At 46.0% G+C, this 25774-nt stretch overlaps 1 protein-coding gene across 1 annotated transcript; it reads right to left on the bottom strand.

The window, feature by feature from the left end:
* Window positions 1–13377: 13377 nt before the first annotated feature.
* CUNH19orf85 (chromosome unknown C19orf85 homolog) lies at window positions 13378–25448 on the bottom strand. The gene is made up of 2 exons (XM_089678650.1): window positions 25245–25448; window positions 13378–15414 (listed from the first exon to the last, which is right to left on the bottom strand). The coding sequence occupies exons 1-2, from the start codon at window positions 25442–25444 to the stop codon at window positions 14463–14465; spliced, it is 1152 nt and encodes a 383-aa protein (XP_089534776.1). The 5' UTR covers window positions 25445–25448; the 3' UTR covers window positions 13378–14462.
* Window positions 25449–25774: the final 326 nt, after the last annotated feature.

Here is a 25774-nt window from a genome sequence, read left to right as displayed (position 1 = left end):
GTCAAAAGTTTGTGAATATACAACCATCACACCAATATGAGGGTGTTGGACACCCCATTCTGAAACCGTAGGCATTATTATGTGTTGCCCTTTGAAAGGCAATTACAATCTCCTATTTTCTGGAAAGACTTTTTCACTAGAATCGGCATTTCAGTTCAAGTTTTCAGCAGAGCTGAGGTCGGGGCTATGTACAGGCCACTTAAAGCAGAGTTCCACGCAAAACGGGAATTTCCGCTTTAATGCTTTGTCCCCCACTCCCCATTAAGAATTGGCACCTTTGGGGTGCGGGTACCCACTCCCACTTCCGTTGCAATCGCCTAGGAGATCAGAAGCGGAAGTTGTCCTCCCTCCCCATAGTCTTCTGGGACACGTGACAGGTGCCAGAAGACTACGGGGCCATTCACAAAGCGCAGCGCTTTTTGCGCATGCGCAGTGGGCACCCAGTTGTGAAGCCGCAAGCTGTCACAGCCGGGTGCCCACACTAAAGATGCCGGCACCAGGGAGAAAAGATGGCTGGTGAAACCAGCGGTGGTGAGGACACCGCTGGACCGAGGGACAGGCAAGTGGCTATATCTTAAAAGTCAGCAGCTACAGTTTTTGTAACTGCTGACTTTTTTTCCGTTGGAACATTCATTCACTTCCTGTATGTAGATCAGGTGACATTCCAGGAAGCTTCATATCCCATCATGCAATCCCTTACTGCGTTACAGAATAGGGTGTGTTCATCTGTCTGGGCCATGCCTCCCTCATTACTATACCACCTCTTGTTTTATTTCTACTCGCTTTCCTACTTTTTCCTTTAAGGTGGCTATACACTGTACAATCTCCTATAGATCTACCATCAGCTATGTAGTGCAAAGGCCTGCCTTATTTTATACAATTTGAATAGATTGTTTAGGTGGGTCCTCTTATTCCACAGTTTTGGCAAATCTAAAGGAAATTGTACAGAGATTGTACAATCAAAGTGCATAGTGTATGCTCAGCTTTATACAAGTAAATGGGAGAGAGTGGGTGGAGACACTCAGTTGTGAGGCCCTGTTCACATCTCCACGTTGCGGGAGCTCACATTCCCGCATGCAGGTTTTTGGGATTGTTTTTGCACATTTCTGCTTGTCATGCACTTGCATGGGCTGCCCAACATGTGACAAACACCCCAAAAAAGTTCAAGACCTTTTTTTGGGATCGGCGCATGGCAGGTTTTTTTAAACGCATTATTTAGTGCATTTGCAGCTCATTTGTCACAGGCAAATGCGCCCCTCTGATCAGTGTTTGGGGAACCTTTTAAAATGTAATGGCAACACAAGCGTGATGTGCAATTGCAGCGTATTTGTGCTGCTGACTGTATGTGAGTACAGAGGTGGGTGGGAGCAATCTCCTGGAGAGGGAGGGCAGGTGCAGGGTGCATGTTAATGAGGTCAGCTGCTTAACTACTTCCTTAGTTCACTAACAGTTTCCTATCCCAAATTCCAGGAAGAAAACCAGTATGTAATGGAGGAGTTTTCTATAGCACACAGTGGAAGCTGAGGCAACACCTGTCCTAGAGCATGAAGAAATCTTTTTCCTTTCTGCAACAGAGGTGCATTCATGGTATATTGGTACATAGGGAAGCTGGCACTTAGCCTTTAACTGTCTCCCGCCCACCATATAGTCCAATGACAGGCATAAGGCGGTTCTCTCGTTCTGGGAGGACGTCATATGACGTCCTCCCATTCTCACCGCACATGCGCGGCTCTGGGAGTGCGCAGCGCGGTGATCCGCGGTGCGCTGTGTCCGTTGGACACAGCGGATCACCGATCCATGGAAAAAGCCAAAGATGTCAGCTCGGTCATGTGATCAGCTGTGTCCAATCACAGCTGATCGCATGTAAACAGGGAAATGCCGGTTACTGGCATTTCTCTCCTCACGAGCTGTCACGCTGACAGTTCAAGATGAGAGCAGAGCCGGTAATCGGCATTCCTCGGAGGTGATTAAATACCACCAAAATAAAGCTCTATCTGTCACAAAAAATTATAAACATTTCAGTGTACAGTGTTGCATGACCACGCAATTGAAATTCAAAGTGTGACAGCGCTGAAAGCTGGAAATTGGCCTGGGCAGGAAGGGGGTATAAGTGCCCTGTAGGCTAGTGGTTAAGTTTAGAGATGAGCGAATCGAAGTAGGCGAAGTGGAATTCGTTTCGAATATTAGGAAAATTTCGATTCGCGTCGAATCCGAAAATAAGCAGACTTCGGATGCGCGAATCGAAATTTTTCCTAAAATGGCGGCGACATGTGCGGCGACGGAGCGGGGATGTCTGGGAAGGCGCGCAGACAAGGCGCGCTGACCCATAATGCATTCATTCATGACATGTGATCGCATTAGCCAATCAGCAGCCAGCCAGCCAGCACAGTGTAATGGTCGAGCTATAAATAGCGGCCATTTTAGAATTCTCCATTTGCCTCCAGTCATTCAACAGAGGCAGACCTGGCTGTATTCAGGGAGAGAGTTAGGGACACAGAAACGTTACTTAGGGACAGAGAAACGTTAGTTAGGGCCACAGAATCGTTACTTAGGGCCATAGAAACGTTACATAGGGCCACAGAAACGTTTACTTAGGGCCACAGAATCGTTAGTTAGGGCCACAGAAACGTTACTTAGGGACACAGAATTGTTACTCAGGGACAGACAGAATTGTTACTGAGGGATACAGAATTGTTACTGAGGGCCACAGAATCGTTACTTAGGGCCACAGAAACGTTACTTAGGGCCACAGAATTGTTACTTAGGGACAGACACAGAATTGTTACTGAGGGACACAGATTTGTTACTGAGGGCCACAGAATCGTTACTTAGGGCCACAGAATTGTTACTTAGGGACAGACACAGAATTGTTACTGAGGGACACAGATTTGTTACTGAGGGCCACAGAATCGTTACTTAGGGCCACAGAAACGTTACTTAGGGCCACAGAATTGTTACTTAGGGACAGACACAGAATTGTTACTGAGGGCCACAGAATCGTTACTTAGGGCCACAGAATTGTTACTTAGGGACAGACACAGAATTGTTAGTGAGGGACACAGATTTGTTACTGAGGGCCACAGAATCGTTACTTAGGGCCACAGAAACGTTACTTAGGGTCACAGAATTGTTACTTAGGGACAGACACAGAATTGTTATTGAGGGACACATAATTGTTACTGAGGGCCACAGAACCGTTACTTAGGGCCACAGAAACGTTACTTAGGGCCACAGAATTGTTACTTAGGGACAGACACAGAATTGTTACTGAGGGACACAGATTTGTTACTGAGGGCCACAGAATCGTTACTTAGGGCCACAGAATTGTTACTTAGGGACAGACACAGAATTGTTATTGAGGGACACAGAATTGTTACTGAGGGCCACAGAACCGTTACTTAGGGCCACAGAAACGTTACTTAGGGCCACAGAATTGTTACTTAGGGACAGACACAGAATTGTTATTGAGGGACACAGAATTGTTACTGAGGGCCACAGAACCGTTACTTAGGGCCACAGAACCGTTACTTAGGGCCACAGAAACGTTACTTAGGGACAGACACAGAATTGTTACTGAGGGACACAGAACCGTTACTTAGGGCCACAGAAACATTACTTAGGGCCACAGAAACGTTACTTAGGGCCACAGAATCGTTACTTAGGGCCACAGAAACGTTACTTAGGGCCACAGAAACGTTACTTAGGGCCACAGAATTGTTACTCAGGGACAGACACCAGAATTGTTACTGAGGGCCACAGAATTGTTACTGAGGGCCACAGAACCGTTACTTAGGGCCACAGAAACGTTACTTAGGGCCACAGAAACGTTACTTAGGGCTACAGAAACGTTACTTAGGGCCACAGAATCGTTACTTAGGGCCACAGAATCGTTACTTAGGGACACAGAAACGTTACTTAGGGCCACAGAAACTTTACTTAGGGCCACAGAATTGTTACTCAGGGACAGACAGAATTGTTACTGAGGGATACAGAATTGTTACTGAGGGCCACAGAACCGTTACTTAGGGCCACAGAAACGTTACTTAGGGCCACAGAAACGTTACTTAGGGCTACAGAAACGTTACTTAGGGCCACAGAATCGTTACTTAGGGCCACAGAATCGTTACTTAGGGACACAGAAACGTTACTTAGGGCCACAGAAACTTTACTTAGGGCCACAGAATTGTTACTCAGGGACAGACAGAATTGTTACTGAGGGATACAGAATTGTTACTGAGGGCCACAGAATCGTTACTTAGGGCCACAGAAACGTTACTTAGGGCCACAGAATTGTTACTTAGGGACAGACACAGAATTGTTACTGAGGGACACAGATTTGTTACTGAGGGCCACAGAATCGTTACTTAGGGCCACAGAATTGTTACTTAGGGACAGACACAGAATTGTTACTGAGGGACACAGATTTGTTACTGAGGGCCACAGAATCGTTACTTAGGGCCACAGAAACGTTACTTAGGGCCACAGAATTGTTACTTAGGGACAGACACAGAATTGTTACTGAGGGCCACAGAATCGTTACTTAGGGCCACAGAATTGTTACTTAGGGACAGACACAGAATTGTTAGTGAGGGACACAGATTTGTTACTGAGGGCCACAGAATCGTTACTTAGGGCCACAGAAACGTTACTTAGGGTCACAGAATTGTTACTTAGGGACAGACACAGAATTGTTATTGAGGGACACAGAATTGTTACTGAGGGCCACAGAACCGTTACTTAGGGCCACAGAAACGTTACTTAGGGCCACAGAATTGTTACTTAGGGACAGACACAGAATTGTTACTGAGGGACACAGATTTGTTACTGAGGGCCACAGAATCGTTACTTAGGGCCACAGAATTGTTACTTAGGGACAGACACAGAATTGTTATTGAGGGACACAGAATTGTTACTGAGGGCCACAGAACCGTTACTTAGGGCCACAGAAACGTTACTTAGGGCCACAGAATTGTTACTTAGGGACAGACACAGAATTGTTATTGAGGGACACAGAATTGTTACTGAGGGCCACAGAACCGTTACTTAGGGCCACAGAACCGTTACTTAGGGCCACAGAAACGTTACTTAGGGACAGACACAGAATTGTTACTGAGGGACACAGAACCGTTACTTAGGGCCACAGAAACGTTACTTAGGGCCACAGAATCGTTACTTAGGGCCACAGAAACGTTACTTAGGGCCACAGAAACGTTACTTAGGGCCACAGAATTGTTACTCAGGGACAGACATGAGAATTGTTACTGAGGGCCACAGAATTGTTACTGAGGGCCACAGAACCGTTACTTAGGGCCACAGAAACGTTACTTAGGGCCACAGAAACGTTACTTAGGGCTACAGAAACGTTACTTAGGGCTACAGAAATGTTGCTTAGGGCCACAGAATCGTTACTTAGGGCCACAGAATCGTTACTGAGGGACACAGAAACGTTACTTAGGGCCACAGAAACTTTACTTAGGGCCACAGAATTGTTACTTAGGGACAGACACAGAATTGTTACTGAGGGATACAGAATTGTTACTGAGGGACACAGAACCGTTACTTAGGGCCACAGAAACGTTACTTAGGGCCACAGAAACGTTACTTAGGGCCACAGAATTGTTACTCAGGGACAGACACAGAATTGTTACTCAGGGACAGACACAGAATTGTTACTCAGGGACACAGAATTGTTACTGAGGGACACAGAATTGTTACTGAGGGACACAGAATTGTTACTCAGGGACACAGAATTGTTACTGAGGGACACAGAATTGTTACTGAGGGACACAGAATTGTTACTGAGGGACACAGAATTGTTACTTAGGGACAGACACAGAATTGTTACTCAGGGACAGACACAGAATTGTTACTGAGGGACACAGAATTGTTACTGAGGGCCACAGAACTGTTACTTAGGGCCACAGAAACGTTACTCAGGGACACAGAATTGTTACTCAGGGACAGACACAGAATTGTTACTCAGGGACAGACACAGAATTGTTACTGAGGGACACAGAATTGTTACTGAGGGACACAGAATTGTTACTGAGGGACACAGAATTGTTACTCAGGGACAGACACAGAATTGTTACTCAGGGACAGACACAGAATTGTTACTGAGGGACACAGAATTGTTACTGAGGGCCACAGAACTGTTACTTAGGGCCACAGAAACGTTACTCAGGGACACAGAATTGTTACTCAGGGACAGACACAGAATTGTTACTCAGGGACAGACACAGAATTGTTACTGAGGGACACAGAATTGTTACTGAGGGACACAGAATTGTTACTGAGGGCCACAGAACTGTTACTTAGGGCCACAGAAACGTTACTCAGGGACACAGAATTGTTAATCAGGGACAGACACAGAATTCTTACTCAGGGACAGACACAGAATTGTTACTGAGGGCCACAGAATTGTTACTGAGGGACACAGAATTGTTACTGAGGGCCACAGAATCGTTACTTACGGCCACAGAAACGTTACTTAGGGCCACAGAAACATTACTCAGGGACACAGAATTGTTACTCAGGGACAGACACAGAATTGTTACTCAGGGACAGACACAGAATTGTTACTCAGGGACACAGAATTGTTACTGAGGGACACAGAATTGTTACTGAGGGACACAGAATTGTTACTGAGGGACACAGAATTGTTACTCAGGGACAGACACAGAATTGTTACTCAGGGACAGACACAGAATTGTTACTGAGGGACACAGAATTGTTACTGAGGGACACAGAATTGTTACTGAGGGACACAGAATTGTTACTTAGGGCCACAGAAACGTTACTCAGGGACACAGAATTGTTACTCAGGGACAGACACAGAATTGTTACTCAGGGACACAGAATCGTTGAATTAAAGAGTATGTCAGACAACATGCAGAGGAGTGGCAGAGGAGGCAATGTTTTAGGAGCGAGCAGACGTGGCAGCAGAGGAAGGGGTCGAGGCAGCACTATTCGCAGCCAGAGGCCAGTGCTCCCGGTGTCATCCAGTACAGTAAGGAAGAGCTAACAGAGGGCGGTCAGGAACGGGGGGAGACATCCGCCTCTTCAGCAGCCAGGCGAAGAAGTAGTGGCGAGGAGAGTGGCTCGGTAGCCGGTCTAGAGACAGGTCTGTCTCCTGACCCACACGCAGCCGAGGGGGCTAGTAGTGAGGCGGAGACCCTAATTGATGATGATGAGGCTGATCGCACTTGGCAGCCTCGTCGTCATCAGGCTATTGCTTCCGCATCATCAGGAGAAGAGGGTGGCAGCTTGGCAGCGAGCAAAACAGTCGGTGGGTTGTCTCCATCGCCACACTCTGCCATGTGCCACTTTCAGGTCTCCTCACACACTGCTGGTGTGTTCCATTTTTTGTCATAGGGTGCTGGCAGATTACGGGCCTCCCATAGCTGCTGCCAGGCCCCTAATCTGCCATGGGCCCCTGTACCGCCTCCTCATGCTGCTGCCAGGTCCACAGTGTCTCATGCCATGTGCCACTTTCAGATCTCCTCACACTGCTGGTGTGTTCCATTTTTTGTCATAGGGTGCTGGCAGATTACGGGCCTCCCATAGCTGCTGCCAGGCCCCTAATCTGCCATGGGCCCCTGTACCGCCTCCTCATGCTGCTGCCAGGTCCACAGTGTCTCATGCCATGTGCCACTTTCAGGTCTCCTCACACACTGCTGGTGTGTTCCATTTTTTGTCATAGGGTGCTGGCAGATTACGGGCCTCCCATAGCTGCTGCCAGGCCCCTAATCTGCCATGGGCCCCTGTACCGCCTCCTCATGCTGCTGCCAGGTCCACAGTGTCTCATGCCATGTGCCACTTTCAGGTCTCCTCACACTGCTGGTGTGTTCCATTTTTTGTCATAGGGTGCTGGCAGATTACGGGCCTCCCATAGCTGCTGCCAGGCCCCTAATCTGCCATGGGCCCCAATAGCGCCTCCTCATGCTGCTGCCAGGTCCAGAGTGTCTCATGGGTCCCTGTACGGCCTCCCATTGCTGCTGTCTCCATCGCCACACTCTGCCATGTGCCACTTTCAGGTCTCCTCACACTGCTGGTGTGTTCCATTTTTTGTCATAGGGTGCTGGCAGATTACGGGCCTCCCATAGCTGCTGCCAGGCCCCTAATCTGCCATGGGCCCCTGTACCGCCTCCTCATGCTGCTGCCAGGTCCACAGTGTCTCATGCCATGTGCCACTTTCAGGTCTCCTCACACACTGCTGGTGTGTTCAATTTTTTTGACATAGGGTGCTGGCAGATTACGGGCCTCCCATAGCTGCTGCCAGGCCCCTAATCTGCCATGGGCCCCTATACCGCCTCCTCATGCTGCTGCGAAGTCCAGAGTCTCTCATGGGTCCCTGTACGGCCTCCCATTGCTGCTGTCTCCATCGCCACACTCTGCCATGTGCCACTTTCAGGTCTCCTCACACACTGCTGGTGTGTTCAATTTTTTTGACATAGGGTGCTGGCAGATTACGGGCCTCCCATAGCTGCTGCCAGGCCCCTAATCTGCCATGGGCCCCTATAGCGCCTCCTCATGCTGCTGCCAGGTCCAGAGTGTCTCATGGGTCCCTGTACGGCCTCCCATTGCTGCTGTCTCCATCGCCACACTCTGCCATGTGCCACTTTCAGGTCTCCTCACACTGCTGGTGTGTTCCATTTTTTGTCATAGGGTGCTGGCAGATTACGGGCCTCCCATAACTGCTGCCAGGCCCCTAATCTGCCATGGGCCCCTGTACCGCCTCCTCATGCTGCTGCCAGGTCCACAGTGTCTCATGCCATGTGCCACTTTCAGGTCTCCTCACACACTGCTGGTGTGTTCCTTTTTTTGACATAGGGTGCTGGCAGATTACGGGCCTCCCATAGCTGCTGCCAGGCCCCTAATCTGCCATGGGCCCCTATACCGCCTCCTCATGCTGCTGCGAAGTCCAGAGTCTCTCATGGGTCCCTGTACGGCCTCCCATTGCTGCTGTCTCCATCGCCACACTCTGCCATGTGCCACTTTCAGGTCTCCTCACACACTGCTGGTGTGTTCAATTTTTTGACATAGGGTGCTGGCAGATTACGGGCCTCCCATAGCTGCTGCCAGGCCCCTAATCTGCCATGGGCCCCTATAGCGCCTCCTCATGCTGCTGCCAGGTCCAGAGTGTCTCATGGGTCCCTGTACGGCCTCCCATTGCTGCTGTCTCCATCGCCACACTCTGCCATGTGCCACTTTCAGGTCTCCTCACACTGCTGGTGTGTTCCATTTTTTGTCATAGGGTGCTGGCAGATTACGGGCCTCCCATAGCTGCTGCCAGGCCCCTAATCTGCCATGGGCCCCTGTACCGCCTCCTCATGCTGCTGCCAGGTCCACAGTGTCTCATGCCATGTGCCACTTTTAGGTCTCCTCACACACTGCTGGTGTGTTCAATTTTTTTGACATAGGGTGCTGGCAGATTACGGGCCTCCCATAGCTGCTGCCAGGCCCCTAATCTGCCATGGGCCCCTGTACCGCCTCCTCATGCTGCTGCCAGGTCCACAGTGTCTCATGCCATGTGCCACTTTCAGGTCTCCTCACACACTGCTGGTGTGTTCCATTTTTTGTCATAGGGTGCTGGCAGATTACGGGCCTCCCATTGCTGCTGCCAGGCCCCTAATCTGCCATGGGCCCCTGTACCGCCTCCTCATGCTGCTGCCAGGTACAGAGTGTCTCATGGGTCCCTGTACGGCCTCCCATTGCTGCTGTCTCCATCGCCACACTCTGCCATGTGCCACTTTCAGGTCTCCTCACACTGCTGGTGTGTTCCATTTTTTGTCATAGGGTGCTGGCAGATTACGGGCCTCCCATAGCTGCTGCCAGGCCCCTAATCTGCCATGGGCCCCTGTACCGCCTCCTCATGCTGCTGCCAGGTCCACAGTGTCTCATGCCATGTGCCACTTTCAGGTCTCCTCACACACTGCTGGTGTGTTCAATTTTTTTGACATAGGCTGCTGGCAGATTACGGGCCTCCCATAGCTGCTGCCAGGCCCCTAATCTGCCATGGGCCCCTATACCGCCTCCTCATGCTGCTGCGAAGTCCAGAGTCTCTCATGGGTCCCTGTATGGCCTCCCATTGCTGCTGTCTCCATCGCCACACTCTGCCATGTGCCACTTTCAGGTCTCCGCACACACTGCTGGTGTGTTCCATTTTTTGACATAGGGTGCTGGCAGATTACGGGCCTCCCATAGCTGCTGCCAGGCCCCTAATCTGCCATGGGCCCCTGTACCGCCTCCTCATGCTGCTGCCAGGTCCACAGTGTCTCATGCCATGTGCCACTTTCAGGTCTCCTCACACACTGCTGGTGTGTTCCATTTTTTGTCATAGGGTGCTGGCAGATTACGGGCCTCCCATAGCTGCTGCCAGGCCCCTAATCTGCCATGGGCCCCTATAGCGCCTCCTCATGCTGCTGCCAGGTCCAGGCGAACGTAGTCACACAGGGGAGGAACTTCTCAGTGTAATGAACAGAGAAATCGACAGATGGCTGTCTCCGCGCAAACTGAAAATCGGAACCATGTTGACCGACAACGGAAAGAACATGGTGTCTGCTCTGCGTCAAGGAAGGTTGTGCCATGCGCCATGCATGGCTCACGTGTTCAATCTGGTTGTCAAGCGGTTCCTAAAATCCACCATCCCACTGCAAGACATCCTTAAAATGTCACGTAAACCTTGCATGCATTTCAGCCATTCCTACACCGCAAAGCACACCCTCCTTGAGCTGCAGCGGCAGAACGGAATTCCACAGCATCGCCTGATCTGCGACGTTGCAACAAGGTGGAATTCAACCCTACTCATGGTAGACCGCCTTTACGAACAGCGAAAGGCCATCACTGATTTCATGATGTTACAAGCGGATAAAGGTACTCCCCTGTGTAACTTCGATGTCAGCCATTGGCAGCTTATGCGTGACACCTGCCGCTTGCTCAGGCCCTTTGAGGAGGCCACGCTATTCGTGAGTCGGCAGGACTATGGGATGAACGACGTCATTCCTCTGTTGCACGTCCTGGAACAAATGCTGTTAACAATGGCTGGTCAGGGTGCGGCACAGATCTCAACGCCACATGACCCCTGTGGGGGCAGGACAGGAAGAAGAGGAGGAGGTAGAGGAGGACATTTGTGCTCAGGAATTATTGAGTGAAATGGGTGGTTTTTCCACTCAGCGGACAGGGGTGAAAGAGCAGGAGCATCTGGTAGAGGAGGAGGAGACAGAGGACCCAGACGCACCGTGGCAGTATGCTGTGGAGATGGAGTCAGGGAGTCCCTCGCATTCCTTGGCACAAATGGCCCATAGCATGCTCGGTTGCTTGCGTAGCGACAGCCGAATAAGAACCATCAGACAGAGGGATGACTTTTGGCTGTCCACCTTGTTGGACCCTCGCTACCGTTCAAAAATGGTGGCCTTTTTCACACCTGCTGAGAGGGAGGCCAAAATAACGTACTATAAAAACCACCTATGTAGTCAGTTGGTCTCTGCCTTTGTGCGCCAACGTCCATCCTCAGACACTGTAGGCCCTGTGCGCTCGCGTTCCGCTGCCATGGCAGCAAAGGAGGGGTGGGGTGGTAGGAGCAGTGGCAGCTCCACCAGCAGCGGCTGACTCAGTCTGCAGTCGATGATGAGTAGCTTTCTTCACCAGCGCAGTGAGGAAACTAGTAACCAGCCGCAGCAGCAACAGCATCAGGTGGACCTGGAGCAGGACCTCAAACAACAGGCTTGGGCCTACTTGGACAGCACCCTGCCAACCGAGGTAGACAATCCCCTTGACTACTGGGCAACAAAACTTGACCTTTGGCCCCAACTAGCTGAATTTGCCCTTGAAAGGCTGTCATGCCCGGCCAGTAGCGTGGCATCGGAGCGCGTGTTTAGTGCGGCAGGAGGTATTGTAACTCCGCGGAGGACACGACTGTCCACCCAAAGTGTGGAGAGACACACGTTTGTGAAAATGAATCAGGCGTGGATTAGTCTGGATTTCAAACCACCAGTTCCTGACACAACTGACTAAATCCGCCATGAATCATGCCCCTGCCATGTGCCACTTTCAGGTCTCCTCACACTGCTGGTGTGTTCCATTTTTTGTCATAGGGTGCTGGCAGATTACGGGCCTCCTATAGCTGCTGCCAGGCCCCTAATCTGCCATGGGCCCCTGTACCGCCTCCTCATGCTGCTGCCAAGTCCAGAGTCTGTCATGGGTCCCTGTACGGCCTCCCATTGCTGCTGTCTCCATCGCCACACTCTGCCATGTGCCACTTTCAGGTCTCCTCACACTGCTGGTGGGTTCCATTTTTTGTCATAGGGTGCTGGCAGATTACGGGCCTCCCATAGCTGCTGCCAGGCCCCTAATCTGCCATGGGCCCCCGTACCGACTCCTCATGCTGCTGCCAGGCCCGTAATCTGTCATGGGCCCCTGTTGTCGCTTGTTGGCATATTCCGCTCGTTCAGATGCTCCTTCTCCTGCTACTCCTCTTCATGGATTCCGTCAGCAGTCTTTCTTGGAATCCGTTTCCAAGAGACAACAGTTTGCGAGCACGCACCCGACGGTGCAGAAGCTGAACATCCTCCTGTCCAAGTTGCTGCTGCCAGGCTCGTAATCTGTCATGCGCCCCTGTACCGCCTCCTCATGCTGCTGCCAGGTTCAGAGTGTGTCATGGGTCCCTGTACGGCCTCCCATTGCTGCTGCCAGGCCCGTAATCTGCCATGGGCCCCCGTACCAACTCCTCATGCTGCTGCCAGGCCCGTAATCTGTCATGGGCCTCTGTACCGCCTCCTCATGCTGCTGCCAGGTCCAGAGTGTGTCATGGGTCCCTGTACGGCCTCCCATTGCTGCTGTCTCCATCGCCACACTCTGCCATGTGCCACTTTCAGGTCTCCTCACACTGCTGGTGGTTTCCATTTTTGTCATAGGGTGCTGTATGGCCTCTTATTGCTGCTGCCTCCACCGCCACACTGTGGCTCCACTCTCTGGTTTTGGCCCCGTGACTGCCCAAATGAGTGAAGTGTGTGGTGATTCTAAGATCGACGGCACTCATCTGCATGTCATACTGACTGTCAGTATTATTTCTCTTCCCCAGCAGACTCCAAGGGCATTTAAATTAAAGGTACAGTGTTCTGCACTAATATAAAGTCTCTCTGAAGCCTAGAAACACCCTTTTATAAGTTAAATTCGCAGCGAATATATTCGACTCGAATCGAAATTTTTCCACGAATTCGCCGAATCAGTCGAATCGAATTTTTGAATACTTCGCTCATCTCTAGTTAAGTTAGAAATTATTATCCCTTACCTAAAAGCACTTCATAGCTTGAAGGAGAAATATTATCAAACCTCATTTATTATGTAAATACTTCAATTTGAAGAGTGAAACACAACTTTGCAATAAATTCAATGTGTTTTAATGGACACATAAAGGGAACCTGAACTGTACATGCTGTGTCCAAAAAAGGCAAGAAGAAGACAAAGGACCAGTCACCAGTCATTTCAATAGGTAGCTTGCCATGCCATGTTCAATACTGTAGAGTTGAATTACTAAAGGCAAATAGGCTTTTCACTTTGCAAAGGAATTTTTCCTAAAGCTTAGCAAATGAGATGAAGCTCTGCTGACTTCCACCGTCCAATCATGTGCAAGCATTTTCCATGCACATGATATGATATTCTTTGTAAAATGAAATTTCACCACATTCACTGAGCTCTGGGGAAAACTCCCTTGCAAAGAGAATGGCCTATTTACCTTTAGTAAATCAATCCCTGTGTTTCAATGTGGGGACTTGAGCAGGGTTTTGCTGTCATATGTCAGAGACACCCTCACCCCATCCCGGCCTTAGTACTGGAGATCTAATGAAGAATAATTATTCATTCTTTGTGTGCTTTCTGAACCTCTACTACTGCTGCTTAAAGTACAAAAGTGATGTGTTTGTCTGCAGGTCTCCAGCTACAACTTCCCCTCCAGCAGCGAGAACAGTGAGCATCTCAATAGTGTCATTGCCAAATTACATTAGACTGGCAGTCAGAGGCACGGTGCATTCAATGATCGCACATTACAGATATACAGTTATGAGGCTCAAGGCACAGAAAATGTGCTGCTATTTTTTAGGAGAATGAAAAAAAGTAAATTTTTAGGATATTGCTTAGAAACCATTAATATTTCTACTAGAAATGTTTCGTTTAACAGCAAATCTTCACTTCTTGATTTCTGGTCCCCTTTAAGAAGTTACTCATTCCTTCAACTTGTCTTCTCTCTTTTTTTCGCAGTGAACACGGGCTCCCTGATGTGATTCTGAATTGAATCCTCTACTGCTGTGCATGAGGTAATAGCAAATGAATATAAAGAAGGAATTAAATATTACAGTTCAGCATTTTTCCTGTGAAAATATATAAAAGCTAAATAAATTTAGATTTTACGTATTCCCTCTTTAAATATTAGAAATATACCTAAAATACAAGATAATACATTTATCTCACCATGAACTACACATACACATTTCATTTTCCTGAGGACATAAGCAAAGTGCCTGGTACTTATCCATTGCACCTGCACATAATACACTTGAGTCTACAACCTTATTTTCATTGTGTTGTCTCCCTTTTGGTTCCACCATTTTACTAAACATTAGTCTTTCTGGAGAGGCAATCCATTTGTTTGTTCCTTGTTTTGTTTGAAGGATTGGCTGGTCTGACTCATCTGGAAAACATTCTTGACCATATTGGTAATCATTCTGATATCCTTGGATGCTATCAAAGCATACTTCCCTGTTGTCCAATATATTAATGTCATGGAGTCCTGTATGTACGTCACCCAGCTTGTCCAACAAGTAACCATGTGCATTTCCATCTTTATGCTCTATAGGGCTAGGCATCTTTTGAAGGAAAGGTAACTGATGGACAGCTCTACTAAATGTCTCTGGAAGCCAAGAGGATATGTGGTTGTCATAATATATTAATCCGGTTTGTAAACATCTTTCAAGTTCCTCATCCTTTTCGGGATCCTGCTGTAAGGACTGAGACATTGGATGGCATATGCCATAAGAAGAAGCAGCAATAATGTCATCTTCAGCTATGATGTCATCAAAAAGACTCTCAACTGTGCCAACCTCATCAGAAACATAAGCCAAAGTGTCCATGGTAACACCTACTTTAGAAATTGCATCTGGAACCAAGTATGCTTCAGCCACACCAAGAAAGGTACTGTCACCAAGGCATACTTCAGGGAGCTTGGAGAGGTTGGTTGAGAGATTAAATACGTTTGGTAGCACTCTGCCTTTCCTAATATCAGTGGGTAAGTCACTCCTGTTTTGAGATGCCGTAGAATCCAACGTTTTATTTGTTGATGTTTCTTTTTCTACTGCAGCTTCCTGTGAGAAAATTGAAGTTGCAAGTTGATGCGTGGCAGCTTCTATGATGGCGTATTTCCTATAGAGATAAGTACAGAGAGAAAAAATAACAGAAGGAACTTTTTAAAAACTATTCTAACAGCTGATACTTTCATTATTATTGTCATTGTTCTATGACTTTGTCAAAAGTGCTGTTTCTAATTGGCAAGATATACAATTGTAGGAAACCTTCACTTTATTTACCATATTCCGAACCGCCCGCAATCTACTGTGGACCGTGTAGGCAAAGCGACATACTGGTACATCACTGCCTGCTTCCTTGCAGCCCCTGCCCATGCCGACACCCACTGTGATTGTACACAGCGGGACCTGCTGATCAGCTGTGTCCAATCACAGCCCAGAGCCCTGTATCAACAATTCAACACAGGCTCTGTACAGAGGGAACAATCTTTCTGTTTCTCATCCCTGCAGAGATAAGAAATAAAGAGATGTCTTAGTAAAAACAGCACACATTACCCACATTCCATATTATTAAGCACATATTTAACCCCTTGATCGCCCAAGATGTTAACCCCTTCCCAGTCAGTGTCATTAGTACAGTGACATTGTATAGTATTATCACTGATCACTGTATTAATGTCACTGGTGATGTCAGTGGCAGTTAGCCAGTTCCCCTCAACGTCAGTTAGTGTCAGATTATCTGCTGCACTATCGTAGTCCTTCTATAAGTTGCTTATCACTGCCATTAGTATTATAGAAATAAATACATAAATAAATATTCCAATATACAGTATCTCACAGAAGTGTGTACACCCCTCACATTTTTGTAAATATTTTATTATATCTTTTCATGTGACAACACTGAAGAAATTACGCTTTGCTACAATGTAAAGTAGTGAGTGTACAGCTTGTATAACAGTGTAAATTTGCTGTCCCCTCAAAATAACTCAACACACAGCCATTAATGTCTAAACTGCTGGCAACAAAAGTGAGTACACCCCTAAGTGAAAACGTGCAAATTGGGTCCAAAGTGTCATTTGTGTGGCCACCATTAATTTCCAGGACTGCCTTAACCCTCTTGGGAATATAATTCACCAGAGCTTCACAGGTTGCCACTGGAGTCCTCTTCCACTCCTCCATGATGACATCACGGAGCTGGTGGATGTTAGAGACCTTGCGCTTCTTCACCTTCATTCACATTCATGGTTCCCTCAATGAACTGTAGCTCCCCAGTGCCGGCAGCACTCATGCAGCCCCAGACCATGACACTCCCACCACCATGCTTGACTGTAGGCAAGACACACTTGTCTTTGTACCCTCACCTGGTTTCCGCCACACACGCTTGACACCATCTGAACCAAATAAGTTTATCTTGGTCTCCTCAGACCACAGGACATGGTTCCAGTAATACATGTCCTTAGTCTGCTTGTCTTCAGCAAACTGTTTACGGGCTTTCTTGTGCATCATCTTTAGAAGAGGCTTCCTTCTGGGATGACAGCCATGCAGACCAATTTGATGCAGTGTGTGGCGTATGGTCTGAGCACTGACAGACTGACCCCCCACCCCTTCAACCTCTGCAGCAATGCTGGCATCGCTCATACGTCTATTTCCCAAAGACAATCTCTGGATATGACCCTGAGCATGTGCACTCAACTTCTTTGGTCGACCATGGCGAGGCCTGTTCTGAGAGGAACCTGTCCTGTTAAACCACTGTATGGTCTTGGTCACCATGCTGCAGCTCAGTTTCAGGGTCTTGGCAATCTTCTTATAGCCTAGGCCATCTTTATGTAGAGCAACAATTCTTTTTTTCAGATCCTCAGAGAGTTCTTTGCCATGAGGTGCCATGTTGAACTTCCAGTGACCAGTATGAGAGAATGAGAGCGATAACACCAAATTTAACACACCTGCTCCCCATTCACACCTGAAACCTTGTAACACTGAGTCACATGACATTGGGGAGGAAAAATGGCTAATAGGGCCCAATTTGGACATTTTCACTTAGGGGTGTACTCACTTTTGTTGCCAGCGGTTTAGATATTAATGGCTGTGTGTTGAGTTATTTTGAGGGGACAGCAAATTTACACTGTTATACAAGCTGTACACTCACTACTTTACATTGTAGCAAAATGTCATTTCTTCAGTGTTGTCACATGAAAAGATAGAATAAAATATTTACAAAAATTGAGGGGTGTAATCACTTCTGTGAGATACTGTATATACCATACTTTGTAGACGCTATAATGTTCACAGAAACCAATCAATATACACTTATTGGGTTTTTGTTTTACCAAAGACATGTAGCAAAATACATTTTGGCCAAAATTTATGAAGATTTTAAAAAAAATGTATTGGATATGTTTTATAGCAGAAAGTAAGAAAATATTGTTTATATCACAAAAAAATAAAAAACCCAGTGGTGATCAAATACCACCAAAAGAAAGCTCTGTTTGAGTGAAAAAATGATGTAAATTTTGTTTGGGTATAGAGTTGCATGACAATTACTACTTAAAATAGCGCAGTGCTAAACAGGAAAAATGACCTGGTCATGAAGGGGGTAAAATTTTCTGGAGCTCAAGTGGTTAAATTTTAGCCAAATAAATGTTTTTTTCTACAGGGAGATGCTTTTGATGACAAAGTGCACCAAACTTAAACTATTGTGATGCTAAGGAGATACCTGTCAACCAACGGGTAAATATCTCAATAGGAAAGAGTATCAAATGGTCAGTAAACAAATGGATTCATACAGAGTAAGCTATAAAACAGGTAGTAGCGATCTCATATGAGTGCATAGTGCTGCTTTCATGTGCATATTATTTCTACACATACTACTACAAGCTACTTATTTAGCATAAGCCGGTCATACACGGCTCACATTTTGGCTGATTTCTGCTGAATTGGTCAATCTGAGCCATGGGTGGCCCTGCTGGCACCAACCAACTCAACAAATCTTGATTGAAAAATCAGGTGCAGTCACTGTTCGGGTATTCAGACATCAGTTGGGCCTCCATTGCCTACATGGGCAGTACTACTGGCAATCCCTCACCTACAGTGACATTCCCCTCCAGCCAATGCTGTACATTTTCCTAAGCGCAACTCTATCGCCATCTGGTGGGACTGTAAGGCTACTGTTACAAGGACGGCTGGAACTGATGGAAAGTACCTATTACAAGAGATGGTGAGACACTGTTGATGGTATTTGCCTATTAATGACTATTTTTGTCCGCTTACCATACATGTGGTTATAGGCTTTACCTCTAGAGCATGAAGCAATCTATCACCTTCCGTGTCCTATGTGCTGATGTCAGTATGTACTTATAGATGGTCATTTTGTGGACATACTACCCCAAAGTCACAGACCTATTTCATCTTTACTTTATGCTGCAATTCACTTTTCCATATGCATTCCATATGTGGACACTTGGTTGATTTACTATCCTACAATATTATGGAATTTTTGTGCCATATGGGCAATCTATGGGACTGATCTATTGCACCCACATCTTGATGGCCTCTTACCTGCAGGATATCCAATATGCATTATGGTATTATATTGACTCTTCATCAATTATGGCTGCAGCATTTCCATTGTGACTTAACTTGCTTCCATCTAGTTTATTGATTTCCTTGTGTGCATGTATGTGGCTGGATGAGCAGCTGCCTGGGTGTTCAGACAATGTTGTCTTTTTAACCACTTCCCATCCAACCCATGTATATAAACGGCCAGACAGTAGCAGTGCAGGGGCGGGTTGTCGTTCATAAACGGCGCTCGCGATTTTGGCCTGTGCACGCTCCCTGGAAGCGCGCGGCACCGAGGACACAGCTGAGCACCGATCACTGTACCAGACCTCTGTGTGAGGTCCCGATCATGTGATCACTGTTTGGCCAATCAGTAATCACATGAATAGTAGTAAGCAAGATGTCACTTCTGACATCATTGCTTACTACTAGTGAAATCTATGAATGATCACAGAGATCACATGGTACAAGGCTATTCACAACAGCCTTGTACCATGTGACAAGCTGTGACCAATCACAGCTCTCACAGTATTTCTCAATGTCTGCAAGAATGCAGCCAGAGAGAAGGAGAAATTATTGATTTTACAGCCTTTATGGGTGTAAAAGCAATCAGTGTAAAAAAAAAACAATCTTCATCACCCCCTCCCCCCCCCACACAAGTAGTACAGTGTCACTATGGGGACACTGTACTGCCAGGGTGACAGTATGTTAAAAAAAAACATATATAATATAAAAATGTAAGCATTTTTTTTTTAATTATAATTTTTGGTTATAAACTAATTTGGGTTATTTTCTTTACTAAAAAGATAATTGAATACATTTTGCCCAAGATTTATGAAGATAGATTATTTATTTGCAAAATAAATACCACCAAAATAAAGTTTTATCTGTCTCAAAAAATTTCAAAGTGTGATAGCGTTGAAAGCTGAAAATTGGCCTGGACAGGAAGGGGGTAAAAGTGTCTGGACATGAAGTGGTTAAATTTAGTCAAGTGCTGGTGGTAGTTGTTCACTTTTTAATGTGCTATATTACATTGTGACTTTTTTTTCTAATAAAGCCAAATTTTTATTATGCTCCATGGTCCCTTATGAAACTTTCTTTGGGGGTACCCCTAGTACCTCTATCTCTTTCTATGTTCTTAAGTTTCGGTGACCACACCCAGTATTATATATTTTTCTCTGAGTGGAGTCAGCAATCATTTGGTGGCCTATATGCAGAATTGTATATTGGATAAATGAATTTCCTGTAGAGGCCGTAGCGTATCTGTATTTTAGAGCTTGTTGGATCAGTGGATGTTGGCTCTCTGCATACAACAGCTAGAAGAGATTCCTCCATCCATACTGTTTAGAATGAATGGAGTAATGTATTAGGTATGTCTTGTTCAGCTCATGAACTAAACAAGGGAAATCTATACATGTATGGTTAGCTCTAATCAATAGGGGGCATTTGCTTCAACTGTTTAATAATCTTTTGCTACTCCTAGCTACTAATAGCAAGCAATTTTATTAGTATGATCTACTAAGAATTGCCTGTTTGGCTCTAGCTTTAACATGCACACTCAGTGAGGCTGATTTACTAAAGAGTTTGTGAATGTTCGCACAATAAATTGCATGTATATTCGCTTTAGTTATACAATGATGTGCAGACAAACAGCGATTTTTCTTTTCACATGATTGGATAATTGAAGTGAATCTTCACACAATTTATTGTGTGAACATTCCCAAATCCTTTAGTAAATCAACCCCATTATCCCACCTGTAGTGCAATGTGGAGAGCTTGAAAACAAACTGGTGGCATCCACCTACAGGTGTCTGGTAATAAAAAAAGGAAGGTTGATGAGTAACTATAATTGAAACTAGAAGGTGATAGCCATAGCCTTTTTTTGATATGAGATTGTTCAGTCTGGTAAAAAATGGCCAGACTGGGCAGCTTTCATCTCATGCCTTTTAAAGCAGAACTAAACCCTACTATCCTTTTCAGCCAAGGAAACTGCCATCTTGGCCTTCAACTGCCATGGTGCTGCACATGTGATCAGTTATGACATCATTCATTTGATGGTTTGACAGTTTGGTTAAGAGCACAAGCAAATGTAACAGTAATCTAGGCCACACTGTACATGGGTCGAATTCCAAAAAATTTTCTTTAGAAAATCGGAACTTTCTTGTGTTTTGTAATGCAATAGTGACACCATTGATTTGGAAATTCGACCAACACAGCCTTCAATTTCACCTCATGTTGCTACAGAAAATAATGTTTGTGGCCAAGAATTTTCTTTTCTTTCCAAGTCACAGCTTATGCTAATTTCTTTTTCAATTCTATTTCTCACATGATTCTCCTATCATTGATTAGAAATTTGTTCAAAAAATTTACAACATGCCTGGTAACTCAAATTCAATGGTGCACAATTATTGGCTGTTTCTGTGGCCCACTATAGGTTTGGTGCAAAATTAGAACTAAAATTCTTAGAAAGGATCTTTGAAAGAAAATTCTTTTGGAAATCGACCCATGTATGGATGGCTTAAGCATTCCCGTCATGTCTTGAATGTAACTGTTTTTTTAAACCGTTCGTTGGGTTTAGTTCAGCTTTAAGTATAATAAAGTGGAAGAAATGCCTAACTCCAACTATCTTAAAATTGTTCCCTCTCACCATATAAAAAGGGTCTTTATACTTATCTTTTTTAAATCTGGTCCAGTCGCCTAATCCAGCAGCTCTGTCTCCGGCCCGGCTCCAGCCTCTTCCCTGTGTCAGTGAGCAGCTGCTACCTATGGGTGATATCACGGTTCCCCAAATTCCCAGCCATTGTAGAGTGCTCCTTTACACAGGGGATCCAGAGCTGCAGCAACATGTGACCAGAAGGGATTAAAAAAGTTAAGTATCCAGATCTTTTTTTATGCAGAGAGCGAGAGAATGTTTGGGGTTTTTTTGACTAGTTACAGTTAGGCTTTACTACCACTTTAAGAAAATGTATGCTTTTTTTATTAAACCAAGCTAAATAGGAGTGATAGTTCCCAACACGAACCAGGGGTGGACTGACAACTCATGGGGCCCCCGGGCATCAGGGGTTCATGGGCCCCTGTGTCCTCGCCCACACTCAAACCACACTCAAAAAAGCCTATGAAAAGGTACCAGGGGCATCTCATGGGGCCCCCTACTGACCCCGGGCCCTCGGGCAGCGCCCGAGTTCCCAAATGGTCAGTCCGCCCCGACCCGAACTAATCCATAGCAACTGATCAAATTTCAGTTTACTTAAAGCAGCATTTTATCCAAAAGGGGAAGTTCTGCTTCTTTGTTCCCTTCTGCCCTCCTCTATAACTAATATTTGGCACTTTTGCAGGGGGTGGGGGGTGGGAGCAGGTATCTGGTTTTGACAGGTACCTGCTACTACTTTTGCCTGGATCGCCTAGGTGAATATGTGTCCCAACTTTCTGGGACACATCACAAGTCCCAAAAGTAGGCAGTACCATTCACAATGTGCAGCGTGGCTCACCCGTGCCTTGCGGCTACACAGCCTGTTTCCCTTAGTTAAGATGCCAGAGCCTGGACCCGAAGCCCATTGAAGAATTGGCTCGGACGAGGACAGCACTGGATAACTGGACAGGTAAATGTCCTTATATTTAAAGTCAGCAACTACAGTATTTGTAGCTGCTGACTTTCTACTTTTTTTTGGGGAGACCGAATCTCAGGTCAATCTGTGAAGCGATGAATTGTGTATTTAGCCGAGGTTACTGACTTTTGCCTCATTGCACTCATAATGCTTCTAATGTTGCTAGTTATTAAATGACATGTTTTTCTAGCTAAAAGCTCAGTTAACTAAATTTTAGCACAAAGACAGGGATGTATATTTTTTCCATGTGACTGTAATTTCAAATCTCATTAGACTGACAATAAGTGTAACTTTTTGAAAATATTCTTCTAGCTTTGTGAATTGAGCCTTAAGTGCTGAAATATATAGAAGTGGAGTGCACACAGAATCTGGTGCAGCTGTGCATAGTAACCAATCAGCTTCTAAGGCTGGCCATACATTAAACACTTTTCTTGTACAATATTTCTTTAGATTTACCAATACTTTTAACTTGCAGTCAGGTGGGCCCTTGCACTCTCTAGTTGAAGGTAAGTCAAAAGGAAATTGAAACATAAAATTGTATAATGTATGGCCAGTCTAACAATAGCTTGTTCAATTGAGCTTTGACAATAAAACCTGGAAGCTGATTGATTACTATGCACAGTTATTATTATTATTATTATTATACAGTATTTATAAAGCGCCAATAGTTCGCTCAGCGCTGTACATTACAAAGGGGGACAAAACATGTGACAGAACAATACCAATACAATGCAAAACATGAGGGGATTGAGGGCCCTGCTCTTTCGAGCTTACAATCTAGGAGGGAGGGGATGGTGGCACAGGAGGAGATAGCTGTGGGGGATGGAGTGGTAGGAAGAGTGGAGGAGGTCGGCAAGTTAGCAGGGGGTGGGGTAGGCTTCCCTGAAGAGATGGGTTTTCAGGGTGCGCCTAAAGGAGAGGAGAGTAGGTGATAATCTGATGGGTTGGGGCAGGGAGTTCCAGAGGATGGGTGACAGGATTTTGAATTTGATCCGTTGCGCAATCGGAAGCCAGTGGAGGGATTGGCAGAGGGGGGTGGCGGAATCGGAGCCCAACCCCTCTCAACCCCCCACCTCACATGCCCCATAAGTCCCCTGGTGTCTTCCCATACCTTGATTCCCAAAATTTATAATCATAGCCATTACCACACTGTTACCAAGAGGGCAGGCTGGTGGACCAAATTGCTCACCTTGCCATCTTATGCTCCTTGGGGTCAGCAAAATTCTAACCACCTTTTCCCTGCTTCCTACATCCTATCCTTACATCATTCCCCATCCTTTTGTACCCCTTTCCAGTGCCATTTCTCCTATGTTCTCAGGACAGTTCTTCACAACAACCTTTGATATTTTCAAGAAATTCTTTTTCCATCAGTTTAATGTAGCACCCTCCTAGATAGGACAAATTTATATCAGGGCAGAGAGGCTCTGCAGACCAGCTCTCTGAAATTTTCCCTGCACTAGAACTTTGGAGAATAGTCTAGAAGCAGTGGGAAGGAGCGAGGAGTGGCTAGTCTGCACTCTCAAGGGATCCTGGCCAATCCCCAACAGGAAGCTTGGCACTGGGCTAGGACACCCCTTAAGAGTGACTGAGCCTGCTCAGCAGCAGGAGAGTTTGGGTGGAAGATGGAGAAGTGAGAGACTGGATAGCAGGAGCCTGGGAGGGGGCCCAGATGGGAAGGGGCTCACATACAGGCAGGGAAGCTTGGAAGAAGGAAAGCTCAGGACTTCACTGGCTCCCAGTGCGAGGACCACCTATGCAGCAGGGAAGGAGCGGCCCAGCAGCAGCATAGGAGAAGGACTGAGTAGACCTGCACCCTCCCTGGGCCAGTAAGTGGAAGAAGCACTCTGGTGGCAAACTGGCTACTACCCAGGGCTGTCTTCTCTTAAAGTGACAGGAACTGGATGCCCTGCCCAGGGACTCACCCAGAGCAGCTGGATAAGGAGTATCTAGGGTCTGGGATGGTACATCAGGAGATGCTGGCTAGCTCTCCAAGAAGAAAGATCCATTCTTTTGCTGCTAAAAGAGACATGTACAGAGTTCAGGAAGATTGTCCTATGTTGCCATTACCCTTGGGCATCCAATACACCCCTTACCCTAGCCAAGTTAATAAAATAATAATAAAATCCCCCAAAAAAGAACAAGCTCAAGGACTGGTTACTGTCTCATACATGTTGCCTGGCTGTTCAAGACTATAGGGGGACCCAAAACTCAGGGGGTAGTGCTACATTAATATCTCTAAAAAAAACTCTTAAATACTTCAAAGTGATATGTAGGTGCAATATTCAGCTCCTTAGTACTTGGATCTTATCCATACCCAGTAGAGAGGAAGATACAATAAATTAACATTTGCTACTTCATCCTTTTTCTCTGTGGGTATCTTGATGCCCTGGTTATTTTTTCATTCTAGCCCATCTAGTACATTTGAGGATTGTTTCTTATTAATTTTCTGCCGTTTTTTTATGTTAGTTGCCTTGTTGTTATATGCGGTTTCCTATAGTAGTTGTTTTGCTGACTTTTCCATTACTAGGATCATTATCAACCATAGTTTTCTGTTTCTGTGTATTGAGGAGCCCGAGACTCTCAGAATGTCCCAATGAACTGACTGTCACTAGTCTCAGAGTTTTGCCTAAGAAGGATTTATAGACCGTTGCATCGGATTCTGTATTCACAAGTTTTAGTAAATCCCCCTCAATATCTGTTTGTCAAAAGTACCACCAATAAAGACTGTTATAGTTAACCGAAAATATAAATCTTAGGAAACAAGTATTGTAACAGTATTAGTACTGACCTGCATATCTGGTTTTGCAGGAATCGGCGGTGATTTACTTTCCTTTTAGTGGGCCGGCTCTTTTTTGGTCTCTGTAAGGTCCGCATTATGTGGGAAGAAGCCACTGTCACAAATGTAAAGAGATCACGGCCACATTCATAGTACCCAAGTTCTGGGCGTGGGTAAAGGTTGAGTGCAAATTGTGTACCTCTGTGATGCATAATGATAAAAGTCTTTATAACGAAGCTGTAAAGGAAAACATAGTAGTAATGTAACATTTTTTATATCAGTTAAAAGCATAGATCATTATGACTTCATGCACATGGACAGAGATTTAAACCATTAAAGTGTTACTAAACCCAGGAGCCTGCATTCACTATATCTGGTCTCCCACAGTACACACAACATGGAAGTGTATTTATTTTAGTAAATATAAACTGCTAAATACCTTTTCTCATCAGCAGTTAGAGCAGTCTTGTGACTTCTATCAGTGTCCAGCACAGCACTGGTTAAAGCTTGTAGGAGGAGTTTTCTTTCTGCTCTAGGAGGCG

This window comes from Staurois parvus, unplaced genomic scaffold, assembly GCF_062004578.1.
Source record: "Staurois parvus isolate SC_StPar_1 unplaced genomic scaffold, SC_StPar_1.0 ptg000207l, whole genome shotgun sequence".
In the NCBI taxonomy this organism is placed as follows: domain Eukaryota; kingdom Metazoa; phylum Chordata; class Amphibia; order Anura; family Ranidae; genus Staurois; species Staurois parvus.
The sequence above is the reverse complement of the archived record's forward strand: the minus strand, read 5'-3'. Positions and strand labels throughout refer to the sequence as shown.

Excerpts from the sequence above, each read along its gene's own strand:
- CUNH19orf85 (XM_089678650.1), bottom strand. The coding sequence starts at position 25,444 with ATGCATCACAGAGGTACACAATTTGCACTCAACCTTTACCCACGCCCA. Across the intron at positions 15,415-25,244 it reads CTGCAAAACCAGATATGCAG|GAAATACGCCATCATAGAAG; the intron begins GTCAGTACTAAT and ends TTATCTCTATAG.